The sequence below is a fragment of the Triticum dicoccoides genome, chromosome 7A (genome assembly GCF_002162155.2).
Source record: "Triticum dicoccoides isolate Atlit2015 ecotype Zavitan chromosome 7A, WEW_v2.0, whole genome shotgun sequence".
In the NCBI taxonomy this organism is placed as follows: Eukaryota; Viridiplantae; Streptophyta; class Magnoliopsida; order Poales; family Poaceae; genus Triticum; species Triticum dicoccoides.
In genome coordinates, this window is record NC_041392.1 from 104,562,651 (window position 1) to 104,572,943 (window position 10,293).

Below are 10,293 nucleotides of genomic sequence, written 5' to 3' on the forward strand. Positions count from 1 at the left end.
GCGCCCCCCACCCTCGTGAGCATGGTGTGGGCCCCCTGGCCTTCATCTTTGGCGAGGATTTTTCTTTATTTATTTTAAGATGTTCCATGGAGTTTCAGGACTTTTGGAGTTGTGCAGAATAGGTCTCTAATATTTGCTCCTTTTCCAGCCCAGAATTCCAGCTGCCGGCATTCTCCCTCCTTATGTAAACCTTGTAAAATAAGAGAGAATAGCCATAAGTATTGTGACATAAAGTGAAATAACAGTCCATAATGCAATAAATATCGATATAAAAGCATGATGCAAAATGGATGTATCAGGGAGGAGGAGGCCGGCCGGCCACACGGGGTGCGCCCAAGGGGGAGGGGAATCCTACTCCAAGTAGGAATCGGTCCCCCCCTTTCCTAGTCCAAGTAGGAGAAGAAGGAAGGGCAGGGAGAGGGAGAGGGAAAGAGGGGTCGCGCACCTTCCCCTAGTCCTATTCGAACTCCCCTTGGGGGGCGCCACCTCCTGGCTGCAGCCCTCTCTCTCCCCTAAGGCCCACTAAGGCCCGTTACTTCCCCGAGGTGTTTTGGTAACCCCTCTGACACTCCCGTTTTATCTGAAACCATCCGGAACACTTCCGGTGTTTGAATAACATGGTCCAATATATCAATCTTTATGTCTTGACCATTTCGAGACTCCTCGTCATGTCCTTATTCTCATCCGAGACTCCAAACAACCTTCGGTACATAAAATCACATAACTCATAATACAAATCTTCATCGGGTGTTAAGCGTGCGGACCCTACGGGTTCGAGAACTATGTAGACATGACGGAGACTCATCTCCGGTCAATAACCAATAGCGGAACCTGGATGCTCATATTGGTTCCTACATATTCTATGAAGATCTTTATTGGTCAAACCACATAACAACATACGTTGTTCCCTTTGTCATCGGTATGTTACTTGCCCGAGATTCGATCGTCGGTATCATCATACCTAGTTCAATCTCGTCACCGGCAAGTCTCTTTACTCGTTCCATAATGCATCATCCCGCAACTAACTCATTAGTCACATTGCTTGCAAGGCTTAGAGTGGCGTGCATTACCGAGAGGGCCCATAGATACCTCTCCGGCAATCGGAGTGACAAATCCTAATCTCGATCTATGCCAACTCAACAAACACCATCGGAGACACCTGTAGATTATCTTTATAATCACCCAGTTACGTTGTGACGTTTGATAGCACACTAAGTGTTCCTCCGGTATTCGGGAGTTGCATAATCTCATAGTCATAGGAACATGCATAAGTCATGAAGAAAGCAATAACAATAAACTAAATGATCATAGTGCTAAGCTAACAGATGGGTCTAGTCCATCACATCATTCTCTAATGATGTGATACCGTTCATCAAATGACAACACATGTCCATGGCTAGGAAACTTAACCATCTTTGATTAACGAGCTAGTCAAGTAGAGGCATACTAGGGACACTCTGTTTGTCTATGTATTCACACATGTACTAAGTTTCCGGTTTAATACAATTCTAGCATGAATAATAAACATTTATCATGATATAAGGAAATATAAATAACAATTTTATTACTGCCTCTAGGGCATATTTCCTTCACTCCTCCCCAATGATGGCGGTACCTGGCACACCCCGCGGTCCACCCGCCATGGACCACCCATGCGGGTCGCCCCTGTTCGTGCCGAGAGGCCTAGGAAGGAGAGACCCAGCGACTGCCTGCCTGGCACAACCAGACCAGCCCACCACAGGGCTTACACGCCGATAGCAGACGGGCGACAACGGATGACTTGGAGGCTCTCTCAGCCCGGGAGGCACACGGGGAGGCGGGTACTCAAGCATCCTTTATAGGAGTAATTTGGATCACAACTTAACAATCCAAAGAAGAAAGGGGCATGGGTTTAGAGACCTTCATAGTTTCAAATGTGCTATATTAGCAAAATAGTGTTAGCAACTAGTCCAAAACTCAGATTCTTTGTGTGCACATGTGTTGAGCGCCAAATATTATCCAAATGGTAACATTTTAAAGGTTGGGCCAAAAGAGGGGCTTTCTTCCATGGCAAAGCATTGTCTCGGGCATCTAGATCTTTAACAAGGTATGTACCTAGAGAGTGGACACCGGCTCAGATATTAATATTTGGAAGGCTAATCCCAAGGGGGCGATTATGCTATCCAAAGTAGAAGAGCTTACTAATCCTGGATTGTGGGACGAAATGCTAATCTGGGATCTCTTTTCACTAGTTGATGCTCAACACATTCTCCAAATTCCTTTCAACGTGCAAGTTTTCACTAGCCTGGAAGTATACCCGCTCGGGTGTCTTCTCTATCCGTTCTGCTTATCGCAAAGAATGGGAACACCACCATAGGCAAAGAATGTGCACAACAAATGGATATGGGAATGTAGATGAAAATCCTATTTGGAAGGAAATTGGGAGACTACGACTATTAGGGAAGATTAAAATATTTTCGAAGAAGGTCCTGCATGGGGTTCTGCCATGCTATGGTGTTCTTGTGGGTCGACACATTAGAACCCATGTTCAATGTCTGATATGTGTCCCTGGACCGGAGGATATTAAACATTGTTTGTTCGACTGTGCTAGAGCAAAGGATGTTTGAAAGGCACTAGGTCTCTATGAGGAAGTGCGCAAAGCTATTGTGAAAGCCCGGTGAGTAACAATCACCCTAGAATCTTATGTAAGCTTGAATTGGTTTCGAGGGACATTTCTTCAGTGGAACTTGCACTAGTTGTTGTGTGGTTCTTATGGTGGCAGCAAAAGCAATGGATGAAAGGTGAAGCGGTTCAATTGCTTGAAAGATCGACAATATCTATTAAGGTCCTGGCCACAAACTTCATTAGAGCATCTAAGCTGAAAATCCAGAAACGGAAGTGGGATCACATATGGAAGAAGCCCATTAAGGGGTTCAGAAAAATAAATGTTGATTCCTCCTTTTCAACGGAAACACTTTCAGAGGCTACTGGGCTTGTAGCTCGTGATGATCATGGGAACTTTATCGTTGCAACGTCGTGGTTTGTTCCTCATGTTTCTGGAGTTGACTCGGTTGAGATTCTAGCAATGAGAAATGGTTTATACTTGGCTGCGACCATTGGATGTGACAAGCTGATCATTGAGTCTGACAACTCATTCGCTATTGATGTTGTCAAAGGGGAGGATGGGTATTCTAGACCTAACATACCCGTGATCGTGGAATGCAAGCAACTTACTAGTGATGGTAGTCGTGTTGATTTTCTGCATTGCTTTAGCGAGGCCAATGAAGTGGCTGGTAGTCTTGCAAAATGTGCCTTTAATTCTAGATCCTCAGGGTTTTGTGGTGACTATCCCTAACATTATTTCATCATCCATAGTAAACGGTCTATCGATTCTCTCATGAATAAAGTCATTTCGTTGTAAAATAAATGGAGAAGGGCGTAGACACATCTAGACTATTCAAACGTGTCCGTGGACAAATGGGGAGCCAAATTTAAGGTGTATGGACACGTCTGTGGACAAATGAAGAATCAATTTGGGATTTATGATTGGAGATGTCTTGAAATCTCGCTTTGAAATTATATCTCAATTTGGAGATGCAACATGGAATAATTTGGGCGGATGATGCACTGTTAGCCTATCCTGGTCCCACGTGCCAGAATAGGAAACAGGACGAGTTAAACCCAAAGCCCCCTCGCCTCTATGTCATCCCGAAAAATAAAATAGAAAATCCCTGCCCTCTCGCCTCCCTTCTCCCGCCCCTCTCCACTCCGAGCCCTGCTTCGCCGCCGAGGCCTGAGGCTCTGCTTCGCCGGCGACCTCCTTCGCCCGTTCAACGCGCATTGGCGCACGAAGACAAGAAGCTTCCGCGCTGCGCCCCTCACCGTCGACCGCCGAGAAGCCGTCCTCTCGCGCTCGAAAGCAAGAAGGGTTCTTCAGTTCTTGGCTGCCAGGCTTGGCCAAGAAAGCAAGAACCGACGCAAGAAGGCCATGAGGCGTGCGGAGGAGCCAGGGGAGCACCAGGGCGCGCCAGCTCGGTGGTGGTGGTGGCTGGCCTCGTCGCCGCGGCGGTGGCTCCGGTTCGGGCTTGTTCGGCGGTGGCGCCGGCGGTGGTGGTGGGTGGCCTCGCCGTCCCTGGTGCAGGAGGAAGCACCGGAGGCGAGTGGAGACGACGCGGCCGCCTCCCCGCACGACGACGTGCTCGCCGCCGCCCATCTCAACGGGTCGTCGCCAGCGCATCTCCCTGCTCTCGAGGCCAACCTCGCCGCATCGCTCGCCGGCGTGGAATCCTCGGGATCCACGCCATCGCTGCCCCTGATACAGGAGGGAGCACCGGGGGGCAGTGATCACGGCACAGCCGCCTCCACGCGCAGCGACGTGCTCGACGCATCCTCCCCGGCGCCTCTCCCGGCGCTCGGGGCCAACCTCGACGCATCGCTCGCCGCCGTGGAGTCCTCGGCATCCACGACCTCGCCGCTCCTGCTGCAGGAGGGAGTAACGGAGGCGAGTGAGCACGGCACGGGCGCCTCTCCGCACAGCGACGTGCTCGTCGCCGCCGTCCTCAACGCTTCCCCGCCGTGCCATCCGCAGGAGGGACCCGAGGCGAGTGGCCATGGTGTGGCTGCGCCCCAACACACGGCCCCGACCTCGCCTTCACCGCCGGATAGCTGCGACGGCACGATCATCTCTCTTGAGGTATGAATCTTTGCTGTCAGTAATCCAGCGTATGAAAAATGTAATTGACACTGAATTTTTGCTGAAAGTTGGGAGTTTCTTCTGTTATGTTAAGGAGAATTGACACTGAATCTCGATTTTTCTGTTGGTAAATTTCATCTAGTGATGTTGATTGATTAGTACGTATCAAACTTGATATCAAAATGTCTTTGCTCAAATGAGCTTCTTGTGTACAATCAGCAAAAGCTCAATTGTAATGCAAGATCAATGAGCGCAACTAAGTTGAAAGCTAGTGTCACCAGCATACGTGCATAGACTGCAATATTTAGACTGCAACTACATTGGAATAGTGAGATTGTTGTTAGAATAACTGAAATCCATGTGGTGCCCTTCGCACATGCAGGTTCACTATCTTCAGTCTTTCTACCTTGCACCTCTGACGTCCTACCCCCTCTTCAGCACCTTTGAATTTTCTTGAGCCTAATATTTGAATGTCAAGTCACTAAGTATGATTTTGGCAGGAGGAGGAGGTGAAGGAGGAAGGGGAGGAGGAGGTGGAGAAGGAGGAAGATGAGGAGGAGGAGGAGGAGGAGGAGGTGGTGGTGGAGCAGGAGGAATTGGAGGAGGACGGCGACGATGATCCGGATAAGAAGATATACGCGATCTACTTGAGCCACGTGGCAGAAACCCCCAAAAACAAAATAGTGTGTCTAATGTGCTTTCTTGAAGATGGCGAGCCAAAGCCAATATTAAAATCACAGGTACGTCTTTACTTTCTGTTATATTTTTGCAAACCTTTGACATCAGCGACATTGCCTGAATTTAACTATGGATGTACTACTGTTTGTTTGCTCACAACTTTCAGGTCGAAAAACATTGCAATAATCGTCATAAGACCTTAGGTATCAAGTGTCAGAAAGCTGGTTGTATGGTTAGAGCTAGGTTCAAGGGAGATATTGGCAGACATCACAAGTATTGTCATGATCTTAAGGCCGGTAAGAAAATATATAAATAGAATAACTGGAATAACACTGTGGAACATTACAAAATAATATTGTGTTTGATTTCAGGCTGGTGGAAGAAGGCCCCAAGACCTGATAGAGCTTAGCGCGATGCAGTCCAAGAAAAAGGTGGAGCCATGTTTGAAAGACATGAGGAATTTTCTTTAGTCGGTTATTGTCCTGAATGTGTATATAAACAACATTGTGATGTTTTGTAAATTGCTACGTGGAAGCAATGCGAGTTTGTTGCTAGATTTTCAGTTTGTTAATGTTCTGGACATAAAGCTTTCCTGATTTGTCAGAATGTGAGTCTTAACCTTCTGTGTGAAAAGTTTGAGTGCAATTTTTAGCTGGATGTAGAAGCTTCACTGTGAGTTAATTGGCATTGTTCTTCTGAACACGTGTTTCGTGATGGTACAGTTTCAAGCTTTGAGTGGCCAATTTAACTTGTTCTGAACATAGACGTTTCATCCATGATGCTACAGCTCGTTTCAAATTTGCCAAAATTCCCATCATTCGAAATTCATTTAAGGTTTCCATTTTAATTCAAATACTGTATTAGTGTACTGATGTGTCCAAATGTTCAACTTCTACCATCATATTTCGCAAAGAACATTTAACTCAAATTCTGAGAGCTGTGGTGTAAATTCTAAGATGGAACTCGTTGAAAGATGCCAGTTTTGCTGGAAACTAGGTTTACAATGCCAAAACTTACACCAATGAGCAATCTGAAAAAAGACAGGTAACTGTTCTCTTTGATTTATTGAAGTTCTATCTATATCAATATAAAAAGATCCAAAGGGGCAGATCCAAACCATCTGGACCGTCAAATCATGTTATCTAGCGGTTCAAATCACTTCAATGTTGAGCATCAAACACGTTTAACGCTTTAATTACCCACCACTGTCATTGGTTATAAACACGTTTTGACTCCACGCTATCCCATGAAATCTGCCATGTAATTAATATCCTACCATTTCCGCAAAAACAGTAATTGATATCTTACCAAATACCAACATGCAACAAAAATATATATATATATATATATATATATATATATATATATATATATATATATATATAATATATATCTTACCTAATATAACGTGCAACTAATATCCTACCTAATATAAACGTGCATTGCACGTACATTATTACTAGTGGTACTAAGTTATCATCCTGGTAAACCAAAGCTACGGTTAACAAGCTCTATGGACCCAAAGGAGAAAAATACAGGAAATCATGTTTCACGCATATGGTCTGTCCAGCTGGACCAAAGCTAGGGTTTTCTCCGAGTCGAGAGCTCCAGGATCACAACAACTCTTACTCCATCCAGAAAAAGACAAGCTATCATCAGCAGAAACAACAAAGAAGATGAATCAGTACTCAGGAATCACACTGTCGCCTAGCTTGTTATATCAAAAATGACATTCTTTCAGCAAAACTCAGTGAGGTAGCTCCTGCTGGTATCCTTTCAATCCCTGTCATCCTCAGGCTTGCATGGTGATTGAGTGCGCGCTGGTCGATGACCTCTGAATTTGCATCATAAATCAAGCATTGTTGTGGCAGTCTACATGCTCTCGCTGATTTCAAGTACAATTAACACAAGTCAAGCATTGCTGGCACTTCCTCAGCGTTGCTCTGCATATATTTTCTTCCATACTTCGTCATTTTTCTGAGAAAACACCGCAGAGAAGAAAAACTAGGATGTGCAATAGTATATTGCTCCCAAATCTTGCTGCAAGGAGCTGCTTCAGCATATGCAGGTCATGAAGATGCAAATCCCTTATGGACATTAGCAATCTGGAAACAACTTGCTGCCTCTAGCCCACCAAAATCTTCTTAAAGATCAAATAAATGATTTACATTGGTTTTACTTCAAAGAATACAGTTACTGGATAATAATTATTCATCCAGAGTGTTAGAAGCATGTACAAGGGTAAAAATAAAATCAGCAAATAAACTGTAGCAATGGAGTTATCCCAATTATAGCTATTTCTATAGTGGCGCCATATCTAGTTCAGTGGGCTAGCACATCTGAAAAATAATACTCCCTCCGTCCTATAATATAAGAGTGTTTTTTACACTAGTGTAGTGTCAAAAACACTCTTATATTATGGGACAGAGGGAGTAGAAAACTGTCACAATATCAACAAAATCATTAGCGTGCCACATAAATGTACCTCACATTTATCCACTTGTTCCAAGATTTTTTGCTTGAAACTATTATTATTATTATTTTCTTTATAGAAAATTATTGGAACGACATACAACGAGGTACAAAGATTGATATATCAATATAAAGGAAGCATCTTCTGGCTAATCATGTGATGCTAAATGTATCTTCCGGGGATTTGGTATAAACCACACAGGGGCTGGCATGTTGGACCAAAGCTGAGGTGATACAATTCTTTCAACATAGCAATTTCCAAGGTTGAGAACTCCAATATCACGCTGACTCTTCATGCTTCCAAAATGATGATAGGCATCATCCTCATCAGTAAAATAGGCATGATTGGACTTTAACTGTGGATATTCATCGGCACTCAAACAAAATGATTGATTATGCCCAAGAAACATCACACTGTCACATGAGCTAGTTATGTCTTCAAGTTTTGTTGCAGCAAAATCCACTTTAAATACGTCAAACTTGTCGGTGAAGACCACATGAGAGTCAGAGCCTAACTCAGATTCCAAAACATCGTCATCCTCCCTATCCTCAGGTTTCAGCCTCGACAGATCTGTCGCATCATCAAGCTTGTGTTCCGAAATGTACTCATCCTCCCCATCCTCAAGCCCATGTTCTGAAACATCCTCATCGTCCCAACCCAAACAGTTTCTTGACTTCCAAACTTGCAACAAATCACCGCATGGAGCTTGAGCAATGTACATGTAGTTGCAGTCCTCGATCCAAGCCTTCATTCTCCCCAGAACGATATTTTGTGTTACTACAGGTGCACTGAGATCAAACGTACGGACTTCTCCGCGTGAATCCAATGCAAAGAGCAGGCCATCCTTAAAGAAACAATCTGCATAATTAACTTGTGGTGGCAACCAAGTCCATCTATCATCCCCTGCTCTTGCAAATGAAAGTTGTGACTGCGGATTATGCTTGAGTACCACATAATAATCTCCAGTCGATGGATCAGACGACAAAAATGCCTTCTCAAAGAGGTAGTCCCGCAGCTCGCCAAGCGAAAAGACCGAGGGCGTAGGGAAGTCGACTAGGCGTGGAGTGCCGGTGTACCATGAGTACTGATACTTGTGAAGAGCACCGGCATCATCAAAGATGGGCTTCACCTGCTCAATGGTGGTGACGGAAGGCAGGGCGATCTGGTCACCGGTGATGGGGTTGAGGAGGTGCAGCTCGGACCTATCGTCGGCGGTGATGATCCAACCATGGTTGGAGCCGATCACATACCTGGTGCGAATAGGTGGGTCTGGAAGAGCCAATGTGTAGGATTTGTTCTCCACGAGGCTGAAGAGGCCTGCGGCACTCTCACCGGCAGATTCAGAGGTGTATAGGAGGCACGGTGTCTGTGTCTGCCTGAAGAGCCCAAGATTGCAGAGCCTGGCGCAGGCGGAACGCCATGATGAGCAGACGGAGCCTGCCCGGACGAGGTCGGGGGTCTCAAGGCTGGCGAATATGCACATCAGGATGTCCTCCGGCAGCTCCGGCGGTGTCGGCAGCTCCAGGATCTGGGGCTCGCTGGGTATCAGACGGTGAACGGCGAGGAATTCGGCAAGCCTCTGTCCGTACGTTGTCAGCACACCAGACAAGGCCAAACACCTGGATATGCTGCTACCCACGACGGGAATTCCAGACGGCGACATGAAGAAGCAGAGCTCTCGCTGTATGCCTCCCCAATCTCCCTCTCCCCTGTGCTTGATGATCTCTCTCGTAGATGCAGAAGCAACAGAGGGCAGGCAGGGGTAGGCTGCTGTATGATACTTATAGAACGCCAACCGAGGCCTCCTTGCTCGTAGGTGAAGCAGATCCGACCCGGGATCGGGACGGATGTCGCCGGAATTTGATTTCCTGAATTAGAAAACAAGACGCGGTCAGGAAAAGATCGGGATTTTCTGTTATTTGCTGGATGGAGGAACGAGCTTCCACAAATTCCGAGTTCCCCTCCGTTTCGTTCTACGACTGTAGCCCGGCAATGGCGAGAGGCGGAGAGTGCTAACCGGCGGAAGGCGGAAGGCGGCAGGAAGCCCGAGGAGATTGGCTGGGGTATGGAGAGGAGGAGGAGGAGCGGCAGCAGCAGCCACGCCGTCGCGTCTCACGGGGGAAGTGTTTCGCGGTGAGGGTCTGTGGGAGCCAGCCGGAGGATCCGCGTCGCCGCCGCCGCCCCGGCGGTGGAGGACAGCTTAAGCATCTCTAGCCCTTTCATAAAACTTAGTTTCTAGAACCTCCTTCCAAAACTTAACTTTTTAAATTTCTCTCTCGAAATAGGCTTTGGCCCCGCAACTTCTAAAATTTTGAGGGTCTAAATTATCTTCACTTGGCCCTTTGCCTAAAACTTAATTCCCTACATTTTCTTTTCTTTCTTTGCTATTTCTTCCTCCTTTTTTGCATACAAACCCAAGTTCAACTATATTTGCTCAACGTATTAATTCAAAACTTGATATTTCTAATGC

At 46.1% G+C, this 10,293-nt stretch overlaps 1 protein-coding gene across 1 annotated transcript; it reads right to left on the reverse strand.

Moving 5' to 3' along the window:
* Nucleotides 1-7,791: 7,791 nt before the first annotated feature.
* LOC119334658 lies at nucleotides 7,792-10,054 on the reverse strand. Its single transcript, XM_037607203.1, has 2 exons — nucleotides 9,841-10,054; nucleotides 7,792-9,691 (listed from the first exon to the last, which is right to left on the reverse strand). Exon 2 carries the CDS (start codon nucleotides 9,484-9,486, stop codon nucleotides 7,972-7,974), a length of 1,515 nt encoding a protein of 504 aa, XP_037463100.1. The 5' UTR covers nucleotides 9,487-9,691; nucleotides 9,841-10,054; the 3' UTR covers nucleotides 7,792-7,971.
* Nucleotides 10,055-10,293: the final 239 nt, after the last annotated feature.

Excerpts from the sequence above, each read along its gene's own strand:
- LOC119334658 (XM_037607203.1), bottom strand. The coding sequence starts at position 9,486 with ATGTCGCCGTCTGGAATTCCCGTCGTGGGTAGCAGCATATCCAGGTGT.